General features: G+C 40.4%; 1 protein-coding gene across 4 annotated transcripts in view; it reads left to right on the top strand.

Moving 5' to 3' along the window:
• TXNRD1 (thioredoxin reductase 1) overlaps nt 1–27,700 on the top strand; it is a 56,769-nt gene extending 29,069 nt beyond the window's left edge. For all 4 annotated transcript variants that reach the window (XM_014451510.2, XM_014451511.2, XM_023749838.1 and 1 more), the window contains exons 5-14: nt 264–406; nt 830–945; nt 2,334–2,559; nt 4,928–5,020; nt 5,665–5,741; nt 7,059–7,215; nt 10,543–10,650; nt 14,387–14,482; nt 16,631–16,765; nt 26,958–27,700. In XM_014451510.2, the coding sequence (XP_014306996.1) occupies nt 264–406; nt 830–945; nt 2,334–2,559; nt 4,928–5,020; nt 5,665–5,741; nt 7,059–7,215; nt 10,543–10,650; nt 14,387–14,482; nt 16,631–16,765; nt 26,958–27,020 (1,214 nt within the window). In that variant the 3' untranslated portion in view covers nt 27,021–27,700. The remainder of the gene's footprint in view (nt 1–263; nt 407–829; nt 946–2,333; nt 2,560–4,927; nt 5,021–5,664; nt 5,742–7,058; nt 7,216–10,542; nt 10,651–14,386; nt 14,483–16,630; nt 16,766–26,957) is intronic.
• The last annotated feature ends 190 nt before the right edge of the window (nt 27,701–27,890 follow it).

The following is a 27,890-nucleotide window of genomic DNA, read 5'->3' as shown; positions in this document are numbered from 1 at the left end:
TTTCTAGATAAAGAAGAAAAAGTTGAGAATGGTTATTTTAGTCTTAAGAATGTCCAGGAAGCCTTGCATTGTTTAGTATTGTGATAGTTTTCTAAAAAGGAAAGAATATTTGAAGATTAAAAGGTTGTTTATGGCTTGAAATGAAGGACTTGCCCTTTTCAACTAAAAGCTCTGCTCTTTGTATTCCATGTGAATAGTTACTGAGAAACGATCTTCGCCAGGCAGTTGAAAGGCTAAATGTTTTGTCTTATTTCCTTGTGCAGTTGGACATGACTGGGGGAAAATGACAGAAGCTGTGCAGAATCACATTGGCTCTCTGAACTGGGGCTACCGCGTGGCTCTGCGGGAGAAGAAAGTCACCTATGAGAATGCATATGGGCAGTTTGTGGGGCCTCATAGGATTAAGGTAATTGTGTGACAGCCTAAGTAGCTTCTTTTGGTTTGTGTTAAGCTTTGGTTGGAGGTAAGGGAGGAAAGGAGAAGGGGATCGTCCTAATGAAAGTAATAGCACTGTGACCCAGAGTGTCCAGTGTGGTGATTTTGCCATCACATCTCCTTGTGGGGCTTTCTTCTGTGGTGTTGGAGAGAGTAAGAGAACTAGATTCAGGGCCACACCATCTGGATTTGAGTCGTGGCTATGCCATTTACTGGCATAGTGACCTTGAGCAAGTCCCTTAATTGCTCAGAGCCTTAATAAATATCTCTTATGTATTACCAAATTTATATGAGGATCAAATTGGACAATGTGGTGAATGGCTTTTGTTAACTGTGAAATTACAATTCTACGTCATGAGAACTATTAAAAACTGACATTTTGGTTCCTTTGTAGACAACGAATAACAAAGGCAAAGAAAAAATTTATTCAGCAGAGAGATTTCTCATTGCTACCGGTGAAAGGCCACGTTACTTGGGCATCCCTGGTGACAGAGAATACTGCATCAGCAGGTAAGGAAAAAATCGCAGGGAGAAAAGAAAAACCCATTGTGGATTTATGCTTTTGCCTTATTCTTAAAACCCATTTTGTCCATTTCCTGGAACTTAGTGGATTTTTTTTACCATATTTTTGCCCAAAGGGGCAGGGGTTTGGGAAAAAAGAGAAAGGAAAAATTATTTTAGATATGAGAATATTTTAAAAATTAAAAACTATAAACATTGGTCATCTTACCACCCAGAGTTTACATCACTAACATATAGATGTGTGCTTATATTGAAATTTATATATGTGTGAATATGTTCTATGAATGTATTTTATAAAACCAGATGGACACTCACAAACATTTTGTGAAATGATACATATGTGTATATATATATAGGATCGTATGTTACCTTACCCTTTAACACTTGCAATGTGACACTGAAAGAATGAGAGGATGGCAGACCATTTAGATTTATCAAAGCCTGGTCCCTATTCTCTGTTCAATTCACTGTTCAAATGTTTGCAGTGTCGGTGTAGATGAATCTTCCGAAATAAGTGAGTCAAGTAAGAAGGTTTTGCTAAGTGATTTATTTTTGTCCAAGTGATAATACTGGTGACATTGTTTTTCAGATGTTTTAAATTATCAAGACATTAACATAGATTGTTGATAAACATGTCCTCTTGGATGCTTTTTCCCCAGTGTATCTATCTGATTGTGTTATAGATTACTCTTTTTCAGGCCTTTTTTTTTTTTTCTGGCGGGGGGGGGGGGGTATGATTTATTTCCTCTGTGCTTCATATAGGGGCAGCTCTGATGGCAACTGTTGTCTTTGTTAATTTGAATAGGCTCCCTTCTCAAAATTTAAAAAATTTATTTTCTAATGCTTATGTGATTTCACTCATATATTCAGTATTCTTCATTGAGCAAGAAGATTTTGTCAGATTTTACTTTTTATAATTGACGTTTACATACAAAAACTGTATGTTGGGTTTTTCCCCACTCTTGATAATTGGTATTCCAGATAAGAAGTACCAGACTTTCCACCTCAGGGAGAGCTGAGTGGTGGGATGAGGGTTTAGATTTTCAAATGTAGGATATTAAACACGGTAGTGAAGAATTGTTCCAGACAATTCAGAATCGGTTTGTTTGACTGTGAGTTGGACTGTGGTCAGAAGTTACATAGTTTGCTGTGTTTGGCCCCAGAGTAGCTTGAGCTACTCCCCAAGCCACTGGGTGGCAACAAAGGGAGAGTCTAAGACCTTATAAAAACTTCTCATATTATGTATGTAGCTAATTAAATTTTTACATCTTAAAGGTGTCTCGCTCAGAAGAAAGTAAAAATATTTGCTTTGATTTGGTCATTATTCCCATGAACATTTTTTTATTTCTGCCTTTTTTTTACAAATCTCTTTTCAGTGATGATCTTTTCTCCTTATCTTACTGCCCGGGCAAGACCCTGGTGGTCGGAGCATCCTATGTCGCTTTAGAATGTGCTGGGTTTCTTGCTGGCATTGGTTTAGATGTCACTGTTATGGTACGATCCATTCTCCTTAGAGGATTTGACCAGGACATGGCCAACAAAATTGGTGAACACATGCAAGAACATGGTGTCAAGTTTATAAAACAATTTGTACCAATAAAGGTAAGTGGAGTTGCCTATAAGTTTGTTGGTTCTATACACATATTAAAAGTTAGGAAATAGATTTCTATAGGTGATAGAAGCATCCTCTCAGAATTATAAACCATAAGGGGCACTGTAATTCCTCAATTGTGTGGTAGTGGTATGTAAACTTGTACCTACCTACCGCCTAAATAGCTTTGTTCTTATTTGCAGAATAATAATTTCTTCATTACCTTTGGTTCTCTTCTGTTTAATACTTCCCTTTATGCATTCCTTTATTATCTTTGGTCTGTTATACTTTGTTCCTTCATAAATACCAGTGATTTAAATAAGAGTTCAAGACTAGGCAGATTTAAAAAAAATTTCCCATAAGACATTTCTCCTAGGTGTACAGTGTAGTCAATAGATGTGCTATACTATTCTGGCTTCCCTGAATACAATTACCTATTTTTGTTATATGGGGTGGCCTTTTTTGTTCATTTCATCTTCTCTTGAAAGGGCCGAACAATATGACAAGTTATATTGGGACTTGTTAACATTACCATAGATGTTTGATATGTAAGAGTGACAGAATCAAACACTTTGTGAATCTCAGGTTAATAGTTTCCTTTAGTGCAGGTGAGGATGGAACTGTTTTGTTAAAGTTAAGGAATTTTAGCTGTTATTTTAAAAATTGCTTCGTGGGTTAACATAGTTTCATTGTGTGACCATGAATCTCATAGTGTTGATAGCACATGGAGCACTGAGGTCAGAATGGCGTGGATTTCATACTGTTCTGCCAGTTTCTTGCCATATGACTTTGGGGGAATTACTTTACCTCTCAGAGCTTCAGTTTTGTTTTATAAAATTGGGATGATAATAGCACCTATCTCAGTTCTTGTGAAGATCGCAGTAGCTTACAGTTAGAAAGACGGTTCTGGCTCAGAGTAGGTCTAAGATGAATCTATCTCATAATATTGTAACGAGGATTAAGTAACAAATGTCCTAAGGTTATCAGTACTTATTGCTGTAGCTGTTTTTTAGGGAGTAGAGGTATATGATTAGAAAACAACGGCTATCAGTAATGCCATACTGATAGGAAAGCAGCATCTTTTTTTTTTATATAACATCTGGGGACTTGTGGGCCCCTTTGAGGACCTGGTGGACTATCCCTGGTGAAATAAACCTGTGTCTGTGTACATAACATCTTGCTGAGGTTACCAGGTGTCTGATTCCCCAGAGGCTAGTGTGAACGCTTGCTACATTATAAAGAGACTGTGTGGAAGAAGCCTCTGCAGAGAGGAGGGATAGAGGGCATTTTGGGCAAAGAACAAAGTATGAGCAAAAATGCTGTTGGGAATAAAATTGTTCTAAATGCAGAAATTGTTCTAGATACAGAGAAAGCCTGACTGGAACAGAAAAGTGAGTAAGGCAGAAAGGAATTAGAAGTGGGGTCAGGCCCTTATCATTTTTAAGCAAATCTAAGCCATGGACCAGTTCAACTTTTCTCCAAAGATTAGAACATTATACCTTAAATTAAATGGGAAAGACATTTCTTAACTGTGTAAGAAAGCAAGGGAGTTCAAGAAGGAAATCTTGACTGTCTATTAGATGTTGAAAATAAAATCAATCGTGACAGTTTTCCCACACAGAGCGGTTGTATTTTAAAGGGAGGGTAGACATTGCAGGTTATGTGTATGGATTTCTCCCAGTAAATATTTTACAGAAACCCATGATTTGGCTGTCATTCAGAGGCAACAGAGGTTCACTACATACTTGCAGAAGCCTCCAGGTAGTAGGGTTTCTTAGTCATTGTCACCAAGTTACCATGGACATCTATGTGTAGTAGGCTAGTATGTTCAGTCTCATCATAGCACAAGAACCAGGACTGCTCATTTCCTCCCTACATCCTTAACTGACAAACAGACACACCTCCTTGCCCACTATGGTTTTTAGGGCTTTCTAGGTGTTATCTGTATCATGATTGTCCTACCCTCATGTCTGCTCTTTGTATAGAGCTGAGCATCTGTAGTCAAAAGAGAACCTCTGAATATGAGCAGCAGTGGCACTCCAGGGGATTAGTGGTTCTGGGTGACTTACAAGACAGTCATTGGTTTGATTTTAGGGATTGTAGTCTGCTTTCTCTGGCTTTCCCTTTCACTTTTCTCTCTGAATTCTGCATAAGAACTGTGTGAAAGAAAACCCCACTAGCAAACATTAAGCAGTGAGAAAAGGGATTAATAAGAGAATCACATTATCCTAATGATGCTGGGGTGAGGGAGATAGGACATGAAAGACCTTTCAAACCAGATTTTGTGTTAACGTTGGGTTAACCAGACAGAAAGGGAGAAAGTAATTATCCACTTGATACATGTCTTTATCGTTGAGTAAAACCTTATCACTTTTATAGGTTGAACAAATTGAAGCAGGGGCACCAGGCCGACTCAAGGTGGTAGCTAAGTCCACCAATAGTGACAAAATCATCGAAGGAGAGTACAATACGGTAAGGAACAGATATAGATCCAGGTTCATACTTCATTTTAGATTTCAGATTTGTCCACTGTAACTTAAAATATTGTTTGTTAAATGGCTGTAAAAGGGCATCAGCATTTTTAAATGAGCTAGAATTTCTCTGTCCCATGTTCTTCCCTTTTAACTCCCCAGCCCACCACTTTTTTTTCTTTATTGATTAAGGTATTACGTATGTGTCCTTATCTCCCCATTGCCCCCCGACCCCTCACTCATGCCCTTACCCCCCTGGTGTCTGTGGCCATTGGTTAGGCTTATATGCATGCATACAAGTCCTTTGGTTGATCCAGCCCAATACTTTTAATGTTTAAAATAACTGAATTCAGTCATAGGCTATGCTGTCTTTGTCTTTAATCTTGTCTAGATTAATTGAGGAATTGTTAACTTCCTTTTTCTTAATAAGAAATGGATAAGGATTTCTGCTATATCATGTTTGAAGGATTTTTTTTTTAAGGTTGTAATTTGTTTTAACTCTTGAATTATTTTCTTAATGAAATTTCTTACCAGGTCTGTATAAATCAGGTTGGCTTAATAAGCAGAAAAAATAATGATTAAATAACTCATGCAGAGCCTTTTTGTTATAAGTCACTACCTATATGTTAATTTTTTTTTTTTCAGGTATTGCTGGCAATAGGAAGAGATGCTTGCACAAGAAAAATTGGCTTAGAAGCCGTGGGTGTAAAGATAAATGAAAAGTAAGAAAAAAACCTTTATTATATCTTATCGAATACTATTTCAGGTACTTATAATATTGATTATTGCTGGAGTTTTAGATTTTTAAAGTTAATTTTTATCATAGTTGAAGAGTTCTCTTTTTAAGTTCAGAAAAAGTCTTCCAGCGCCACTCATACATAGTATTTTCTGTTTTTTCTTTTCAAAATCGAATTGAGAGCTATATTGGCTTGCTTTTTGTTTCTTTAGTGTGTATGTGTACAGAAAAAGATCCATCCACGGTTAATTGTAGGGATATGCTTTAGCTTCACTCAGCATGTAGATTTGAACCACGTGTAAAGCTACCAGGTTTTAAGGTCACTAGGACTAAGGTGGTCACTACATTTCTAGTGACAGCTGCAGGTATGAAAACGCATTTCTTCAAGGCTTTTAGAAGTTAAAGTCCTTCCATCTCTCTCCCAATTTTTTTGAGGGGGAGGCAATCAGAATTTTTGGTGGCCTTGTTTTGACAAGGCTTTTAAAAAAAAAGGTAAAGTCCTTTGGACTGTACTCCTGCACCAGATAATTGAGACTCTGGTATCTGCTTATGGGAGCAGCATGGGGTATTTCCCAATACCGCCTTTCTTACATCCAAGTATAGAAGCACCTGCTGTGAACGGCAAGCTCCCTTGGAGTAATGGCAAGCTCTTAATCCTTGCAGGAATCACATCTATTCAGGAGAAGAGATTTCTAATCTTACTGTGAAGATTATTTTTTCTTCGTTTTTTTCATAACTTGCTAGCCTGTTTCCAATTAGGTCTGAGGTTTAGATTTCATATAACGTTAATAGTTATTCTGTATTTACTGTGAGCCATGGAATATTGTGCTGAATGCTTTATTCACATTCACATTCAATCCTCACAATCCCTTACGGTAGATAGAGATGGTGTTCTTTTTCTTCCTACTATTATTCCCATCATCATTATTCCCATTTACTAGTATATGTGGGGGGATGAAGCTTAGAGATAGTAAATAGCTCTCCCAAGATCAAAGAGGTAATAACTAACAGACCTGGTTATTACAGTTTATAATTCTTATTCTTAACCGCTATGTTCCAGTTTTTCCATTCCAGGGTTTCTGTCAAGTTTTCTTATTCCTTTATTTTTCAGAATATTAGCGAGAATGGTCTCTAAGCTTTTATTTCTTCTGAAATAAATAAAGTTGTTTTGTTTGGTGTAATACATTAGAACATTGTCCCCAGCTGGAGTCATAATTTTGGGCTTCTTTGGGATAAAGGGGATTTTTTTCTACTTAATTAATAATGGTAATTAATGATGATTTTTAATGGGATCAATTTGCAGGAACGGAAAAATACCTGTCACGGATGAAGAGCAGACCAATGTGCCTTACATTTATGCCATTGGCGATATTCTGGAGGGGAAGCCGGAGCTCACCCCTGTAGCCATCCAGGCGGGAAGGTTGCTGGCTCAGAGGCTCTACGCTGGCTCCACTGTCAAGGTGAGTGACACTTCACCCACTGAAATACTGTTTTTAATAATATGCCCAGTTCTCTATTTAGGGATAGTTGGGAAGTTTCCCAGGTCTTAAATAATTTAGTTACTTTGATGATGGCATCCTAGATGTGCTTTATTACTGAATTCCAAATGACATTGTTAGGAATGCTGTACCTTTGTGATTTTATTAAGAAAACTGTCACTCTTGGAATTACAATAAGAATAAAATGAGCTTGATTAATCAAGTTTCAGCACTGTTATGTTCCATTTACACATAATAGTTGCATTTTATATCAGTTTTATTATTAAGGTAAGAAATCTTGGGATACCTATGTAGGGTATGTAAAAGGATTTGGGGATCTAGGGAATAATGGCAGTGTACAGAGCTGCTTAAATCAGTGTTCAGGCTTTATTTCCCTGTCCTTTCTAAAAATTGGTCTTCTGTGCTTAGAATTTTGAATGTGTTCTATTAGTAACTTAATGTGGTTTTTGAAAATCAAAGTAGGAAATTGAAACTCTTAGGTATCTTTCATGGGACCAGTTACTGAGTGTATGTCTGCTCATGGTGATTTTGCTTGGGGTCAGGGAGAGAGAGGGGGTATTGGGGAGTGACAGCTAATGGGTATAACATTTCTTTTTCTGGTGATAAAATCTTCTGGATTAGATTGTGGTACTAGTTGCATATTTTGTGACTACTGAAAACCACTGAATTGTAAACTTTGAAAAGTGAATTTTATGGTACGAGAATTCTATTTCAAATGTTAAAAAAAGAGAAGGAGGGAGGGAGGGAGAGAAGGAAGGAAGGAAGAAGTGAGGAAGGAAACACTAGCACTGAGAGAGAACACCTAAGTAAGATACAAACTTGGAATGGGGCGGGGAGAAGAGGGCTCCCCAAGGCTGAAAAAAATGTTTTATTTTGCATTCATTTTCTGGAAGGTATTTTTACTGAATATAGAGTTCTAGATTTACAGTGTTTCTTTAAATATTTTAATGATTTTTCCATTGTCTTGTGGCTGCAGAGATTCTAAAGAGAAATGCACTATCATTTCTATGTTTGTTCCTCTTAAGATTTTCTTTTTGTCATTTTTTTTTAGCAGTTTGAATATTGCATGCCTTGCCATGCTTTTCTTTATAACTATTCTGCTTGTGATGTGTCCGAGATTCTTGGATTTATCTGTTTATAGTTTTCACCAAATTTGGAAAATTTTCAGCCATTCATTATCTTTTTATTATTATTTTTTTAATCCTCACCAGAGGATATTTTTTTCCATTGATTTCTACAGAGGGTAGAAGGGAGGAGAGAAACATTGAAGTGAGAGAGACACATTGATCCATTGGTTGCCTCCTACACATGGTGACTGGGGATGGGGAACCTGCAACCGAGGTATATGCCCTTGACTTGGAATCTAACCCCAGACCCTTCAGTCCACAGGCTGATGCTCTTAACCACTGAGCAACTGGCCAGGGCTTCAATTATTTTTTTCTGTCTACCCCCTTTTTTGTTTTCCCTTAGACTCCAATTAATGAATATTGGTTCACTTGATATTATCCCATGATCGCTGATGCTCTGCTCCTGTGTCCATTTCCTCCCCACCCCGACCCCATCTCAGTGCTCCATTTTCTTAGAAAACCTATTGCCGTGTCTTCAAGTTCACTGATTTTTTTTCTTCTGCACTCTCTTGGGCTATTAATCCCAATCTGTGTGGTTTGCAGTTCAAATAGTCTTTTTTTCTCCTCAGCAGGTTGATGGTTTCCTTTACCTGGTTGAATAGACAGAACATATTTATAATAGTTCTTTTAATGTCCTCTGCTAATTCCATCATCTTTTGTTCAGTGTTTGTTTCTGTTGGTTGATTTTTCTCGTGGTATTGGTTCACATGTTCCTGCTCTTTTGCATGTCCAGATACTGTTGGGTGGATGCAGATACTGTATATTTTACATTGTTCAGTGCTGGGTTTTGTTGAGTTCTTTTATACAGTGTTAAGATTTGTTCTGACAGTTCGTTAAGTTACATAGGGTTAGTTTTATCTCTTTTGTAACTTGCTTTTAAGCTTTTTTAGGGTTCGGCTACAGCAACCTTTCACCTAGGGCTTAGTTTCAACCATTAAATTGATGCCTTTGGGCATCAATTAACCCCATTTCTCTCACATGATGAATTCTTTCTGCTTTGACTATGGGAACAGGAACTATTTCCAGTCCTATTGGAGCTCTGGTCATTTTGGAGCCTACTGCTTTCCAGTGGTTCTTTCCTCTGAGGCGTTTACAGATCAGTACTCAGCCCAGATCCCAGGAGTTCTTGTCCAGCTCTACTGGCTTCAGGGCTCTGCCCTGCAGCTGCTGCCAGATGTTTAAACAGTGTTGCTTCATATCTGTTTGGTTTTCTAGTTGTGTAAAGCAGGGAGGTAGGTCTGGTCCCGGGTACACTATTGTGGCTGTCAGTGGAGATCTGCCTTTACTGTTGAATCAGAATTCCAAAGGTTTATGTTCTTCTTAGAGAAAAATAAATGTGACTGGGTAGGTTTTCATCAAATAGCATTTACAAACATTTTGCATTTATATAATAACAGTTTTCACAATTCACATCAGCATATTAAAGACAAATATTTGGTAATTGAGAAACATTTATTTGCTTAATACAGCATTTTACAACTTCTTTGACTTCAGAATCCATTTGTCATCTATGTCTATTATCATAAAATGTGCTTTGGAAATAGAATCCTTAACTTTTTTTGTTTCTCTAGTTTTCATTTCACTTTAATTGCTGCATATTGTTACATGGAGTGTATGTACTATAGAACTACTTCCTTATTTGCACTTTAAAGCTGCTCCATATTGCCACTATTGAAGAGAGCTACAGCATTGCTCAGTTAATGCACGCAGCTGTTTCTGTATGTTATTATAGATGTCTAAGAATAGGTTTATTGGGCCAAAAGGTATAAAATATTTTTATGACTCTTAATATGTATTGCCTAATTAATTTCCCATAGAAGTCTATTAGTTTCTGTCACCGATAATGAGACCATCAGCTTTGAGTACACTTGTATTGTTTTGGGCTGCTTTATTAAAGGTAGAGGAAGTATGTCCTTGCTGTTAACATCCATGAATCATTTATTCATGACTAGTCTTGCCAGACATTAAACCTCTGCCAAAACTTCATGACATCGGTTCATGGTTCTCATGTGGTAGGTTTATACCTGGGATTGTTGTGACTTCCCATATTTTTGGTAGAAATTTATTAGTCTGCTTTTCTCCCCTAATTTTGAACCTTTTTGAAGCATACCCTTTTTTTGAGTTATAACTTCTCTTGTAACTCTTCTCCATTTTGAAATAGTGTGACTATGAAAATGTTCCAACAACTGTATTTACTCCTTTGGAATATGGTGCTTGTGGTCTTTCTGAAGAAAAAGCTGTGGAAAAATTTGGGGAAGAAAATATTGAGGTAAGTTCTACTCTACTGCTTTCGAAATTAAAAATAATTTCAAGCATACAGAAAAGTAGGAAAATTGTACAAAGAATTTTTGTACAATTATCCAGATCCACATACTATTAATATTTGTTTTTTATGTCACATAGTCTCTCTTTCTCTATTTCTGTGTATCTGTGTGTATTTTCTTTCCTGAACCATTTGTGAGTAAGTAGAATGCCTCTTTTCTCCTAAACATTTCAGTATATAGTTCCTATGAATAAGCATTTTCTTATAAAATCACAGGGTAGTTATCACATTTAGGAAACTTAATATTGATACACCTAGAGGCCTGGTGCACAAACTCGTACATGGTGTGGTCCCTAGTCCTCGCTGGCGATCAGGGCTGGTCAGGTTCCCTGCCTTCCTGCCTTCCCCTCTCCTTCCCTCACCACCCACATCCGCTGCCACCCACCCCCGGTTCCCCGTCCCAGCCCAGGGGTCTGGCTCTGATCAGGCAATCGGGGCCTGCAGGCTGGGGGCAGCTCCTGCGTTGAGCATCTGTCCCCTGGTGGTCAGTACGCATCATAGCGACTGGTTGTTTGCTAGGCTTTTATATATATAGATAGATACTTTTATGTGATCTACCTTCTATTTTTCAGTTTCATCAGTTGATCCAATAATACTTGCTTCTACTTTTTAAAACCAATTTTACTGGTTTCTTTTTATTATTAAAACAACATTGTTGGAAATAGGAAAAATATAGGAAAATACAAAGAAAAACATTAAAAATTAACTTAATTTCTGCTGTTCTATTAGGTTTTGTCCCTCTGCTGTTATCCTCTAATTTACACTAACTTTTATCATATAGTCAAGGAAAATGCACATGAAGTGCGCTATTTTCATATACACAAATAATGCTACACAAAGTGACTGCTGCTTTTTAAATCATTTGAGGAAAAGTTTTTAGTAAAACCTTCTAAAAGACCAGAGTAAGTTTCAGGATGTGAATTTATTTTAAATCTCTTACCAATCTTTTTCTTTATTATGTGCATTAGTAATAGCATGTAATATCTTGGTCTAGGAGTAATATTAACTTTTTTCTGATTCTAAACATAGTGTATCCTTGTTATAGGAAGCTCGAAAACATAAAAAAGGAAATTTTAATTCATGAAGTAGTAACTGCTGTTAATATTTCGGCATATTCTAGTCTCTAAGTATTTATGTATGTTTTTATATATTGAATGCATGTATAATTTTGTGTGGGTACATATATCTTACTTTTTTTAAAATATATTTTATTGATTTTTTACAGAGAGGAAGGGAGAGGGATAGAGAGTTAGAAACATCCATGAGAAACATCCATCAGCTGCCTCCTGCACACCCCCTACTGGGGATGTGCCCGCAACCAAGGTACATGCCCTTGACCGGAATCAAACCTGGGACCCTTGAGTCCACAGGCTGACGCTCTATCCACTGAGCCAAACCGGCTAGGGCTATATCTTAATTTTTTAAAAAGTGTGATTAAGTTATGTGCATATTCTGGCCTACTTTACAATAATAGTAGATCATGAGCATTTCCCCCTAAAAACATCATTTTTAAAATGACTTGTGTAATTCTTTTTAGGGATGCTATACAATAATTTGTTGTGCCATTCTTTATAGTGAAAACCTGTTTACAGTTTTTTACTATTAATAGAATGATGAACCTCTTCATTGTTCACTGTCTGTTTCTCTGATTATTTTCTGAGAATAGATTTCTATCAAGAGGTTTTTAAATTTTAAGGTTCTTAATATACATTGCATATTTCTTGAAAGACCATCTTTGGATTTTGTTTTATTAGAATTTGCATTTTTTACTATATGAATAATGCATTTGTGTTGAAATTTTGGAACATGTAAAGGAAATAGGAAACAGTTACTCTTTTTTGGTAACAGTAATTATTAGCAATTGGGTAAAATTCCTTTAATCATCTTTTTCCTATATAATTGTTATCATACTATGATATACATTCAATTTGGTAACCCATATTTTAAGAAAAATTTACATCATTTTTATAATATAAAAGAACACTTATAATGTCTACAAGATCAGTATGTTTTTAAAAGATAGCTAACCATATGTTTCGAATTGAAGCTAGCAGTTAGAGGAGAAAATAAATCCCTTTAGTCATCCAGGACTTAAGTTTATGAAACATCAGTAAGAATGTCTGTGTCCTTCCATTTGCCTACCTTCCCTCCCTCCTCTGCTTCCCTTCGATACTCCTGGTGAATAATGTCAATGGAGGGAATCTCTTTGGAAGCATTAAGCAAGAAAACTTGATAATTGCTATAATTGTTGCTGGCACTTGACTTGTTTCATGCCCAAAGTTGTCCTTCCTCTCAGGTAACAAAATAGAGGTTTTTTTTGTGTTTTTTTTTTTTTTTTAATTCGTATGTTAATGCAAGACAGCATGTAATGACATGGCTTCTTTCTCTCATTTGCTGGCTCTTTGTTGTTATTATGACTTAATGTTTACTCTTTAGCCTGAGTTGTAATTAAGGGATGAGCTTATAGCAAAAGGATCTGACAACAGGACTTTTAAAGTCATTTACTTTCTGACCAGTTCCTATTTATTTCATGAATTTTTTGGGAGGTATTTTGTATATGTTTTCTTAACACTTGGAGTGCGGGTGAATTTCCCGCCAAAATATAAGATGGCTCTGTCTTTTGGTTTTGTTCCATCCACCAAAAGGGTGGATTACAAACACATATTTGGTAATACGCAGTTACAATCGGCCCGAGTTTACACGTTTCCCGCACTCCACCGCAAATCTATATGAACCGAGTTAAAGACGGCTCCCGCGGAGTACGCGCAATTCATGCGAGCCGACTTAACTTTGATTTTTCAATTGCAGTTAACATTCAATCTTATTTTATATTAGTTTCAGATGTACAGCATAGTGGTTAGTTATCCTATATAATAAAAGCCTAATATGCTAAGTGTCCGGTCTTCTGGTCAACTATTCAACCAATCAAAGCGTAATATGCTAATGATATGCTAAGGCCGCTCAACTGCTTGCTATGATGTGCACTGACCACCAGGGGGCAGAAAGTTGACCAGTCGACCAGTTGCTATAATGTGCACTGACCACCAGCGGGGAGACGCTCCAGCTGGTAGGTGAGCTTGCTGCTGGAGTCCAGCTGATCAGGACTGAGTGAGATGGGCTGGACATGCCCTGGAGCCCTCCCGCAGTCCCTCCCATGGCTGGCCAACCTCCCATGTCTCTCCCTGGCCCCGATCGTGCACCAGTGGGGTCCCTTGGTCTGGCCTGCACCCTCTCGCAATCCGGGACCCCTTGGGGGATGTCGGAGAGCAGGTTAGGGCCCGATCCTGCAGGCCTGGCTGAGAGACCCCACTGGTGCATGAATTCGTGCACCAGGACTCTAGTGTAATTTATAAAGTGATCCCCCCCCATCAGTCTAGTACCCACCTAGCACCATGCATAGTTATTAGAATATTATTGACTATATTTTCTATGCTGAACTTTGACATCTCTGACTATTTTGTAACTACCAATCTGTATTTCTCAATCCCTTCAATTTTTTTACCCAGTCCCCTAACCCTCCTCCCCTCTGGAAACCATCCTCTCTGAGTCTGTGTCTATATGAATTCTATTGCTTAGTGAAAGTCTAAATACTAAAGAGCCTCCATTGTCTTTGTACCAGAGCTAGTGTTTGACAAACATGCTTCCTAAGATGATGAGTCTAATTGTGCTTATATCTTCTTAGGTTTACCATAGTTACTTTTGGCCATTGGAATGGACGGTTCCATCAAGAGATAGCAACAAGTGCTACGCAAAAATAGTCTGTAATATGAAAGACAGTGTAAGTACAATTCTCGTTTAATCCTTTCAGCTAATTTCATTTTGTTTTTAATATGTAGCTATATTTTGATCACATGGTACACACTACACTCCTTTCCTGTTTTACCTGTCGGTCTCCCCAGCTGCATAGACCTCTGAGAGCAAGGACCATGGTGACACAGTGCTCTCCCCCCAGCTTCACCGGCACAGAGCCCTACACATAGGAGGAAGGCAGCTAAACTTGCTGAGTGAAGGAGCCATAGGGACAACTTGAGAACTCTTTGTGTTTGTGTGTATGAAAGGAAACCAGTTAAGTCATCAATGACCTAAAAATGGCAAAAAGAAAAGAACAGGAGTACTGCAAGTTTATATCCTAAGCAGCTGTCCCGAATGAGAAAGCGGTAATGGGAAGACCTCTTAATTGGGTTCTGATTTAAGGTTTCATTATCATCTGATTTAAGGCTACATGTGTCAGTTGATAATGAAGGCCAGTGGGCAAATTCTTTGACCTCACAGTTTGTCTCCATACGTACAAAGCGAGTGAATAGTCATTGGTTTTCAAACTTTTCTGACTGCTCCCCCCACTTTATATTGTAGCCCAGGACACATGTTTGTTGTGCACATACTCTATAAGTATTGTGAATTAAATCTTATGAGAACTATTATTTTTAACTTAGCTAGGCTCTTACTTTAAGAAAAAATACAAATGATGCTAAAGAAACCATATATTAAAAGCCTAATAAACTCATAATTTTCTTATGTGGGATTGAATATAATGAAGCTATATATCCTGTTTAGAAGTTACTGCTCTCGACAGTAGCACAGTAGCAGATTGCTTTTTGCAGAACCCAGGGTTCTAGGAAAACCTGGATCCTGTGCAAAAAGACATCATCATAGATGCATTTAATAAGTGAATATACTAGGATAACCATAACAAACTCTACACAGTTGGCATCGAAAACAATTTTAGGTACAGTTTTTTCTTTTCAGACAAGTTTAATGAAAAGGTTATTTGTGTGAGCATACATTAGATAGAAGTTAAGTAATTGTGCCAGGGCATGTAGTAGCTAATGGAAGGGCTGGAATTCAGTCCCAGGCAAGGTCGATTCCATGTTATTAACCATTATCCCATGCCTTTTGTAGTCCTTGATCCTGTACCCCTCATTTCTTCCCTACCCCACAGGCAGCAGTCTTGAAGTTGGAGTGTCTCACCTGTTCATATGTTTGCCACCTCTGATATATCTGTAAACATTATAGATTGTGGTTTGATTTGGTGGTATCCTTAGCTAATTAGAGCCTGCAACTTGTTTTTAATCTCACTTTTTGAGATCTATCCATGTTACTACATTATTTCTAGTGTATTTTAAGACCTAGTGTATTTTGTGCTTTGTTTATCCATATGCTGAACCCCTGATTGTCAGGATGAATGATGTAAGTCCAACATGGAATATATTACAGTACTTTGGCAACAGAATGACTTCTTGATTGCTTTCCATAGAGTGATTGAGCCTTAGGCTGAGCACCCCACAGCCTGAGTTGCCTCGTCGGTTATGAGGAGATTGGACTAGACAGTCTATCTCAGTCAGAGTTGGCTCTCAAAGTCTGAACAATGGAGTGAATCAAATTTTCTCCTCTTGGCAGAGTTTCTCCTGAGTTTGGGATAAAGAATCTATCCAAAATAATTCCTACACAGTTATTTCAGAGTTGTCAAACATTTTTCTATTGTTTTTAAAAAATGCTATCTATCCCCAAAACCTGAGTTAAAATGATTTTAACTTGAATGAGTGCTCTGAAATGTTTCAGCTGTCACAGATAGGTTATCTGGGGCTTTGAGACAGCCCATAGAGGAGATGAGGACACAACTGCCCTTTGAAAACATTTTCCAGAACATTTTGAGCTTTTGGAGTTGCAGGCAGTTCTGCTTTCAGTGATTTCCCTCGTCATTTGTCGCTAGTGCTCTTCTCTGCCTTCTTGCTTGATGTGACCCCACACTCTATATGGGCCCATGTTGGAGTTACCTTCAGCCTAAACAGCTTTTAGCAGCAAGCATTAATATAAGTTTATGGCCACTTCTGAATGGGGTTTTTAGGATGGACTGGGAAAATACTTCAGGCTGCTAAGGGGTGGGTGGGAAATCAGCATAATTGTATTACTTTGTTTTATATTTTAGGAACGTGTTGTGGGCTTCCACATACTGGGTCCAAACGCTGGAGAAGTTACACAAGGCTTTGCAGCCGCGCTCAAGTGTGGACTGACCAAGCAGCAGCTGGACAGCACCATTGGGATCCACCCCGTCTGCGCAGAGGTGGGTCACCTGCACTTTCATGGCTCTGCCTAAAATGCACACACAATCTGGCTTACAAGCGGCACATCTAGCATTCTGGAGCTAGTGTTCTTCCTGCTGTATCGAGCTGCTTCTATATCTCCTTGCAGCTCATGAATGAGTGAGAATACCTCAAAACAAGACCTTGTCTCTAGAACCCACATTTTCCTCTTTCAGACGGTTCTTGTTCCTGGTGTGAACTGGATAGTACTGCCATGTTATTAATTGGTAAAAGCCATAGAGTGATTTATAGAGATGTGCCTTAAATCTTTTATTTGTCATGTCTTCTAAATTATTTTTATGGCAGTTAATAATGCCATTCATACCCAGAAACAGCTTAAATACTTGGTATCTTGGATGCACCTTGAGAATAAATGATAATGGGTGCCTCTTTAGCTTTGGATATTAGAGAATGAGATTTGAAAATGATGATTTTAAAAGATCAGGCACATGATAATAGAATTGGAAATTGACCATTCTGGGCCTCTGGGTGTTAGTTTTCTTCATGTTTGTCAGTGATTATTGTGGAGTTGAATGTTGTGATGCTTACTGTTAACTACAAATTGTAAACCCAAAATGTGTCTATGTTGAAGAAGTTGATGAAGATTGGGAAGAGGTATCTCATACCAGCTTAAGTATGGAATTGAAATTACAACTGTTGTCTGGCCACCAGTCAGTGGTTTCCATAGTGTACGTTGTGCCTGTGCACACACGCACACACGCACACATGCACACACGCACACATGCACACGCACACACGCACACACGCACACATGCACACACACTCCTGCCAGATTTCGTTCAGCAGCCTGCTAACTGGTGGTCTCTGTTCTTCATTGCCCTTGTACAACTGAACTCTTTACTGAGTATGAAATGTCAGCTTCAAGGCCTGGGAAAATATTTTGGTTCTTTTGCTTTGCCGTGTTAGGGATAGTGTCCTCCTCTACCTTATTCTGCACCTGGCTCGGATAGTAGCATGAAAGTTCAACATGTTCAGTGATGCCAGTACTATCAACTCTTTAAGCTTCTCTCAGCTTAAAGGCTGAGAGAAGGGCGAGTTGATAGTACTGGCCAGTACTTAACATGTTCAGTAGCATCATAGAGAACTACTGTCTTATGAACTCAACCTAAGCTTCAAAAATAAAAATTGAAAATTGTCTAGATTAATGCTCTTAAACAATGCGCTGTGATAATATATTTTATTCAGTGTAATGAATAAGACTGTCACTGTCTGCCTAGGGGAGGAGCCAATTAACTTTTTCCCCCCTAACGCATAACTTTTAGCGAGTATGTTAATGTCCTAGGGCTGCCTTAACAGAGTAGCACAAACTGGGTGGCTTAAAACAAAGGTTTTCTCTCAGAGCTCTGGAGGCTGGAAGTCCGCCTCACGGTGTCAGCAGGGCCACGCTCCCCAGACGCTCTAGGGAAGAATCCTCTTGCTCTTCCCATGGCTGCTGGCAGTCCTTGGTGTCCCTTTACTTATAGGTGCATCACTCCGGTTTCTGCCTCTGCCTTCACATGGCCTTATCTCGTATGTGTCTGTGTCCAGATTTCCTTTTATCGTAAGGGCATCAGTCATTGGGTTAGAGCCCACTCTAATCTACCGTGACCTCATCTTAACTTGATTACAAAGACCCCATTTCCAAATAAAGTCACATTTACAGTTGCTGGGGCCTCAGACTTGAACATATCCTTCTGGGGGGCTTAATTCAACTCACAACAATGAGTATATTTAAATTCTTGATGCCAGTCTAAGAGGCTTAAAAGCTACCACAATCATCTCCAATGTGGATGAAAAGATAACTTCCCAGTTTACATCTGTGTGTCTAATGTTTTAATCTGAATTCAGCTCTCACTGGGCTGGTTAGAAGGAAGACCACTGAGGGCTTGGCTCCTGCGGCCCCCCCTTGGTAGGGTTGTGCTGTGACTCAGCAGTGGTGAGCCCGGCAGCATCTGGCAGGGTGGCGGCCAGCTGGGCAGAGAGGTGCAGTGAAGAGGCAGGACATCTTCCTGATGCCCCCCTACAGGGAGGCCAGCCAGAAGCCTGTTTTCCGTGCCTGGCACATTTGAGAGCCTTTTCTAAGCATTTACCGCTGTGCATCTCCATCTGTTGATTCTCTTTTGACGTTGAAGCTCTGAAGCTAATTTCACTGCTTTGATAGCCCCCCGCCCCCTTTTCCCCGGCTATTGGCTGATTTATGAGATAAAAGTTGGGTGCAATGTCACTCTGTGAGCACGCTTGTTGTGCAGCTCTGTGCACAGCACTGTCCTGGGCCCTTGAGGATACAGCAGGGATGTAAGACGCAATTAAGAGCAGGGAGGCAGGTGAGTGAAGTGCAGTTCAGTGTGTCAAGCCCTAGGGCACGGTAATAGTATCATGTGGTGTTTGGAGTAGGGATAAGGGGCAGGGTGGCTGAGGAGGGAGTCTTGCCTAAAACTAGAAGAATGTGTTGTGTTAGCCAGTCAGAAGGAGCACCAAATAGAAGGCCTTTGTGGGAGCAAGCATGGCTCACTCAGGGAACTGAGAAACCCTCAGTACTGCTGTAGCTTGAAGAGCTTATAGGTTTAAAAATCATATATATGTATGTACACACTTATACATACATACACATACACATACTGGAGAAGTAAGTGGAAGGTCATGGCCTTGTAAATCAAGGTGCAGGTCATTTTTACTTTATCCTGAGGCACTGGGCTTCAGCTGAGAGAAGCTTAAAGTGGGAATAACATGATCAGATACGTTGTTGAGAGAAATCACTCTTGCTACACTGGAAAATAGACTGGAGGAGACATGTCTAGAGGCAAGAGTGGCAGCCTGAACTAGGACGGTGGCAGTGGAAATTGAGACACTGATCCACTGAAATAGAAGGGCGAGTTGATAGTACTGGCCAGCTGGTTGGAAATGTGAACAGGGAAGAACTGAGAATGATTCACATTTGTGTCTGACATAGGGAGCGATAGAAAGAGCAGGTTCTAGGGGAGAACTCCGATGACAGCACTGATGTTTGTGTGGGTTCCTGTGTGTGCCCAGCACTCTGCTCTATATGTATCGACTTAGCCCTTGGAACAAGCCCAGGAGGTCGGTGCAGTAGTATCTCCATTTGACAGATAAGAACAGAGAGGTTGAACAACTTGCCCACAGTTACCAGCTTGGAGGTGGCAGAACTGGGATTCAAATCCAAGCCACCTGACTCCCGAGGCACCACGCAGTACAGATTATAGGCCATTTCCACAGACGGTCTTACAATATTTAACAGAACTTAAAAAATGGAAATGATATTGGTGGCAACATGAGCATAATGAAGACACACAGACCTGGGTTGTGATCTCAGCAAATTCTTCTCAGTGAACCTGGCATGTCACCTGGCTTTTCAGGAGCTTAGTTTCCACGTTAAATAAATTAGAGATAATATCTAACTCATAGGGTTGGTGAGCAATGCTATGTGGAAAGTGGAAGCGTCTCAGACAGCTCCTGGCATATGATAGCTACTCAGTGACTGCCTACGTCTGATAGATGGGTTTCCCCAGGGTATTTCATTATAGATGAGCCTTGACTAAATGGTCATCACTACAGTATTTTTAAGGGGAAGGGGGAGGGTGAGTGGGGAAGGGATATGTAGTTTGAAAAAGCTCCTCTGAATTTTTTTTAAATCCCTGGTTATGAACTATTTGCTTAGAAATTCGATTTTGAAAAACCAAAGGCTTCTAACCCCTGACTATGGAAATCTTTTTTGAAGCTACTTGATTGAGGGAAAGTGAGATTTGATTGGTAGGGGATTTTAGGGACCCTTCTCTGTGCTAAATGCTGGGGTCTGACATGGACTTGCTACTGGACCACTCACTGCCTCTTCATATACTGTAGAGGGATGCTGCTCCAAGTGCTGGCCACAGAATGTTTGTTACTGTCCTTAGTGAGTTAAGGATGGAAATGAAGAAAGGTTTAGAAACTTGGAGAGTAATTTGACAGCATTGGATTTAATAATTAAAAGTAATATGCCTTTTAAAAATTCATTTTCCTAATACATTTTATTGCATTTCACAAGTGTCAGTCCATTGGATGGCTTAGAAATAATCATTTAAACACTGGTCCTGAGCACTGCTTTGAAGTGCTGAGAACTAGTCCCAGCTCCCAGGCCAGCTGTGGGCGGTTGGCAGAATGAATCATCAAATGATGTCTGTTACACTGTTTTGACAAAATAACCCAGGCAATTGAGCAACCTTTGCTTTTGAAGAGTAATTACTTAAAAAAGTGGACAAATTCCTCAGTTGAGACTTTGCTCTTTGGAGCAAAATCACTTCTAAAGGGTTTCCTTCTGGAATTGCTCTTGTTTTTGTGTGTATGTGTTTTAAATATATTTTTGTTGATTTCAGAGAGGAAGAGAAAGAGAAACATCAATGGTGAGAGAGAATAATTGATTGGCCGCCTCCTGCACCCCCCCTACTGGGGATTGAGCCCACAACCCAGGCATGTGCCCTTGACTGAAATCGAACCTGGGACCCTTCAGTCCCGCAGGCTGATGCTCTATCCACTGAGCCAAACCAGCTAGGGCAGGAATTGCTGCTGTTTTAACCAGAAGCCCGTTGGTGTCAATATGAGAGGGAATCTTAGCCCGGGAGCATCAGTGATGCATTAGCATTATTCAGTGTGAAGATAGTATGGTGATAATTTATTCTGGACATCTGAGCAGCAATATTTGAATGGGAAACTGGTTGTACATCATTTGGAGTCATAATTTCAACTTGTCAAGTATAAATGTAGGGGAAATATAATAGCTCAAGAGGAAAGAACATTAGAAAGGCCCCTGTGAAATGTCTTTAAATGAACTTCAGTGCCCAACATCAAACGTTTTAATAGTCAACATAATCGTAGTCCAGAGCAGCGGTTCTCAACCTGTGGGTCGCGACCCCTTTGGTGGTCGAACGACCCTTTCACAGGGGTCGCCTAAATACATCCTGCATATCAGACATTTACATTACGATCCATATCAGTAGCAAAATTACAGTTATGAAGTAGCAACAAAAATAATTTTATGGTTGGGGGTCACCACAACATGAGGAACTGTATTAAAGGGTCACGGCATGAGGAAGGTTGAGAACCACTGGTCTAGAGTGAGGGGTTCTTGTGAGGCTGGGAGGTGTTGGGAGCAGATGTGAGTGTGAGGTGAAGCCCGAAGCAGTGTTTGACCCTTTGTTAGTGTTCTTTGTGTTGCACAGAAAAACATGAAGGGGCAGCCTCGATGCTCGTTTTTTAAAATTTTATGAAGCTTCTAAAGCAGTTATATGCAAATGAAATCTTTGTAAAAATCGACCCCATCAGTTTTTTCATGTCTACTGACAAACAGTGGCAGTATATTGGCTTCCCCCATCTTTTTAATGTGAGTGTGTTATCAGTATAAGAAAAATAGATAAGAGCTATTTCTTATCTGCTTGCATGTTTGATAGGTTTTATTTTCTTTCCAAATCGTAGGTTCTATTTCTAAATTAATTCCCAAGAAAGAAAACTTAAGCTGGCAAATTCATAAGCCTGAAATTTCTTTGAATGCATTCCCTGGCTCTTTATTGTTGTTTCATTGTAAAAATTGAAAAGAGAGTGTGTTTGTAGGTATTTTCAGTTGCCCATGATATCATTCTAACTGCTATTTTCATTATTGAATATTGTCTTTCTGCCCTCTTTCACAGTCACACATTTTTTAAACAAAGGAACGTTATTGCTTTCCCAAAGAGTTATACTAACTTACAGTGCCATCAGCATTGAATTGAAGAGTGCTAATGAAAATGCTGCAAATTCAGTGTAAAATAAGTTATGGGGGATAGCTTATTTCAGGGATTTTCACATATCTTTGCTAACAAGTATGAACTCTTTTCTCATCATTACTTTTTTGGATAAGAATCGTTTATAGTTTCCTCCAGCTTCCTATTTTAAATGTTTTCAGGTACAGGCCATTATTTCTTGACCTGAATTTTTTGAGGGGCTGATGACATATTGCTATATCAGGAAGGGGAGAGGCTTTGTCACTGTTTTAAGCTAAAACAAACCAAGGGTTTTTCTCAGTATTGTTTCTCCTTTACATAACAGTATGTCCCCCTTTTATTCAAAAGTACTTTTGATGCTGATAGCTGTTGTTTTGATTTGTATAAGTCAGAGTGGCCTTGATATTTTTGTGCTCTTTCATTTTTGTATTAAAAACCAGCAAATCACTTGTTTCTCAGGAGCCAAAGAGAGAGCAGACTAAAAAAGAAATCCAGGTGCCAACAAGGATGCAGGCACTCAGTGAGTCCACGCAAGAGGCCCCCAAATAAGCCATGGCGCCCAGTCTCAGTAAAACAATTACTGGCTTCAGAGGTTGGTCCATCCCTGTAGGGTAGGACTGATGGACTCGACAGAATCTTAGCAATGTTACCTCCCAGTCTACTTAGTGCAACCAGAATGATTTGGATTAAAATGTCAGTTGTACTCAGAGATCAAATATGTTTCTAACTTTAATTTATTGGACACAAGCTTTTTTGTGTTTTCATGTCTGGGCAATATAGGTGGGACAGTTGGGTGGTGTTTTGGTTTGGTGTGTTTTGTCTATAAAAGCAAAGGTTTATTCCTTGCTGATGCTCTCTGGTCTTCATGGATGAGCTTCTATGCATCTTCACCAGGACCAGGCTGATGGAGCCGCTTCCTGAGGCAGTGCTGGCACGTGGCAGAGGGGAAGGGAGGTAGGCAAGCACACTTGGTGTTCAAGAAGTCATGCATCCCAATTCCACACACGTGTCTTTGGCCAGAGCAAGCCCCGGTCCCCAGGTCTGTGTCCCAATAAAATGGAAATGTGTGGTCCACACAAAAGGTCATCACAGGGAGGTGAAAACACTATATGAGTTATTATAAAGTGTCAACACAACGAGAGATCAGATTTAACAGATAAAAAGCAAAATATGTGACTCAGTAATTGACGACCTATCATAGTATGAAGGTGGAAGAATTAAGAACTAATTCCAGGTACGTGGCCTGGGCATCCAAGTGGTGGTGGTGCCAGCATTGGGAGGAACGGGGTTAGGGGAAGAGAACGGGCTCAGTGCTGGGCATTTTAAGTGTGAAGTGTCATCCACGAAGAGGCACAGTTAGGTCTTACTGGTGTGTAGCTCAGGAGAGACACAACGGCTGGAGAGATGGCAAATTCATCTGCCTAGGAGGGTGTAGTTGACTGAACGAGACCACTGTAATAGGAGGGTATCTAGATGGGAGAGAGCTGAGGATGGGGCCCTGGGGTGGTGCTTTCTGGCCTTATCATGTCCTGCATGCATGGATAGTGGCAGTATTTATGCAACACATTGGAGTAAGTACATTTAGGTAGCTCTGGTCTACAGCCAGCCCGCCCAGGGGCTTGGCCATTGCGAGGGCTGGGGCAGTCGGTGCTTCAGTACCCCTATGCCAGGGCTGAGGAATAGCCACAGAAGAAGGAAACAGGGAAGATCACTGTCAAGGAAACAAAGGGAGGAGAGAATTGTAAAAGGTAAGTAAGATCAGCAGCAGGAAATGCTGCGGAGAGGCTGTGTGGAATGAAGACTGCAAGGTGCCCTGTGGATCTGGCAGCTGGAGTTACTGACGAGCTCAGGAGAGGTGTTCACGTGGAGTGGTGGGGGCAAAGCCAGATGTCAGCGAAATGGGGAATGAAAATAGACCACAGATTCCAACAGCTTACCGTTTTGGCTGAAGGAGGACGAGAGACATGGGTGATAGAGCTGATCATAACGTTGAGGGAGGATTGTGTTACGATAAATGCGATCTAAGAAAGACCAATGAAAGAGCAAGGTTAAGAATAAAAGGGATGAGGTCAGGTGATGTGTGAAATAACGTGAGGAGATGAGACCCAAATCCCAGCCTGGAGGGGGCATTCTTGCCCTGAATTGTAAGGGAGAGGGGTTTGATCATAAGAGCAGTGGGTGTGGCGCACCCGGCAGGTGATGGTGACTCTGTTTCCCCTTGTAGGGAAAGGTGTCATCCCTTGTTACCGTTTCCCTCGCTGGAAAAACTTTCTTGAACATTTTTTGGTGGTGTTGGTCTGCTAGTGACAAAATCACTCAGCTTTTGTTTGAAAATGTCTTTATTTTGCTTTCTTTATGTATTTTTTGTTTACTGTAGAACTCCAGGTTGACAGGGTTTTTTTCTTTCAGCACTTTTGAATCTGTGCCAGATATCCGTGTTTTGTTGTCCTCCTTTTAAGAGTACCGAGTTTTTTTGTGGACCATTAATGTCCTTGTGGCTCATTGGATCCTTTGGGGGGTTGTTTTAAGCTTTGTTAGGGTGGTCTAGGGTAGGTGTTACTCTGGTAATGCTTAGCCTTGTTCCTAGGTATGGCTTTGTTGGGGGGTCTCCACTGGTTGCCTCAGGGGTTCAGGGAAACCACTAGACTCTAGGTTGTGAGAACTGGGACTTCTCCCAACCCCGAGTGGGCTCTGGTGGTGGTTCAGCTTACAGCTGTCTGGCTGTGGCTTCTTCCCTGGCCTCGTGAGGGCCTTTCCCCTAGACCTGCACAGCCTGGTATTCAGCCAGAGATGAGAAGCCTGCATGCAGATCTCTGGAGCTCTTTATCTGTATAGCTCCTGCCTCTGGAAAATTCTGCTTCACAAATCCAGCTGACTCAGCCTCCCCAGTCTCCCTTCTTGTCGTTACAAGTCACCAGGATGTTTGTGCTCTCTGGCTCCTGCACCAGTGTCTCCTAGTTGCCTCCAGGTAGACAGCCAGGCCTGTGGAAGGCTCATCTTACTTGTTTCTCTGAGTACAGGAATCACAGCCCAGTGCCTGTCGTCCCATATCTAAAATAACGGTTTCATATATTTTGTCTAGTTTTTTGTTTTTTAAGCTGAGAGAGATGGTTTGGTACCAATTACTCCAGTAGGACAGGAACAAAGATCTGTTTCTAGATGTAGAAATATGATGTTTTTTGAATCTCGACTCTGTTTCCTGTTTGGTGAAACTACAGCAATAAGCAGCTGTTGGTTAGGCTACCTTGTAGGCCAGGTGTTCTGCGGAAATCCTCACGTGTGGCAACCTGCGTTACAACCAATCACTTAGGACTCCTGCTAAAAATGAGATTCCTGGGCCCTACCCTAGCTCTGCCAAATGAAAATCCGTATAATTTCTGTGTGTTTCAATCAGTCTAAACAGGCTGTGTTCACTAAAGTTGGAGAAGCATTGTTTTACATGTACGCCATCTTGTAAAGCAGCAAGTTAAAGCTGCCTAAAGATGTTAATTAGCTGTAAATCCACCAGCGCCACATGTTTGCAAGGATGTGAAATGAGAACTCGTCGGTCACTGCAAATAAGAGTGTCAGTTGGTCGGACACCTTGGAAATCCAGTCAAGTCAGAGCTGCATTTCCCCATCCAACCCATCAATTTTACCTCCAGCTCTGGGTGTGGGGAGACTCCTGGATGCCACAGAGCATGTTGCAAATGGCATGTTGGCAATAGCTTGGATGGCCAACCAAAGGAACCTGGATATGTAATCGTAATAGATGCACCACTTGAATGATTTGGATATGTAGTGTACAGCATGTGTAGCATACTGTAGTAATTGAATACTCTTCAGTGAAAAATGGAAGAATTAGAGCTGTGTGTCAGTCCATATGGGTGAGTTACAGAAACATGTTTAGCCCAGAAAGCAGGTAGCAGAAGACACTATCTTGCCATTTTCATGTAAAGTTTTAAAAACTTACAAAAGAAAACAGGAAGAAATGCGTAAGAAGGGTCGGCAGTGACTGGGGGAGAAGTAGGGAGGAGGCGACCAGGAGGGGCACACGTGGGACTCTAGCCACATTCCTAAAGCACCGTGAGATGGTTGGGTACACGGGTGTTTGTAATGATACACCTTGCACATTTCTGCGGGTCCCAAATAGTTCATGTGCATTTTCTTAGAGAAGAGACAGGCAACTTGGGTAACTTGTTTTAATCACCCTTTTGCTAATAAAGTTTGTCATTAAAACATAAGTATTTTTCTCTTTCGCCTTTGTTTTAAAATGTTTTCCCCTTCTATTCTCTGGAGAAGTTGAGGATATCCGTGGTCATATCACTTCTCTGTTTCTTTCATTTTAAGTCGTCATTTTAACTCGATACGTGTGGTGTGATCTGAACTCCTGTTAACTCACTTGCTCGTGTGTCTGAGAATCTCGTGCTTTCTCCTCCCACAGGTATTCACGACTCTGTCGGTGACCAAGCGCTCCGGGGGGAGCATCCTGCAGGCTGGCTGCTGAGGTTAAGCCCCAGTGTGGATGCTGCTGCCAAGACTCCAAACCACCGAGGTGTTTCCTTGCCCAAGTCCAAGGTGAAGTTTTCAGGAAGCTTCTTTGGCTTCAACACCTATGTGTCCTGGGCCTGAATCACCCGAGGCACCCTTGGATCTTATGGGTAGGAGGTGGTGAGTGGAAGGCGGGCAGCATCACACTGGGGTCACCATGACGGACTCGAAACTGACCTTCGGCAGTGCATCGTAGGGTGCGTCCATGAAGTCACTGGCCTGAAGCCCCCGCGGTGGGCCGTGATGGAACTACTGGCGAAGCAGTTTTAGCAAGACTCTTTCTGTGGGTTTCTTATCCTCTTTGCCAAACTTCTGTTGTTGATTACTGTTTTCTATTTTCTCCAAGGTGTTAATGATACTAGAGATGAAAAAAAATGTTAGCGCTCGATTTTTTCCAAAGCAAGTCTTGGCTCGAGTATGCTCATGGCTGCCTTGTTGCTTGGGAGGTATGGTTTGGCTCACTTGGAGGCTGATAGGCTCGTCCCATGATCCAGAACTGCCCTGGGGCTCAAATGTTCTGTTCTACTCGACTGACCTGTTCAGTGTCTCCCCTAACAAGTTACATGTTCAAGCAAGTAAATGTGTGGTCGGCTCTGGCCAAATCTGCCCCCTATGTTCCATCACTAGTTACTGTTTTTCGTTCTGCTTAGGAGAGGAAATGGCTACTTGGCCAGCCCATCGGGGCGAAATTCCACTGCACGGACCTGACTGGTCCAGTACGATTGCCATCATTATTCATCATGAGGCAGATGTGCTCCTTTAAATGGGAAAACAATACATGTCTTTTATTGAGTCTGTTGCATGCTGGTCTAAGGGAGCTGAAATG

This window comes from Myotis lucifugus, unplaced genomic scaffold (assembly GCF_000147115.1).
Source record: "Myotis lucifugus unplaced genomic scaffold, Myoluc2.0 scaffold_10, whole genome shotgun sequence".
Lineage (NCBI taxonomy): Eukaryota > Metazoa > Chordata > Mammalia > Chiroptera > Vespertilionidae > Myotis > Myotis lucifugus.
Note: the sequence above shows the minus strand (reverse complement) of the source record. Positions and strands in the feature narration are given on the sequence as shown.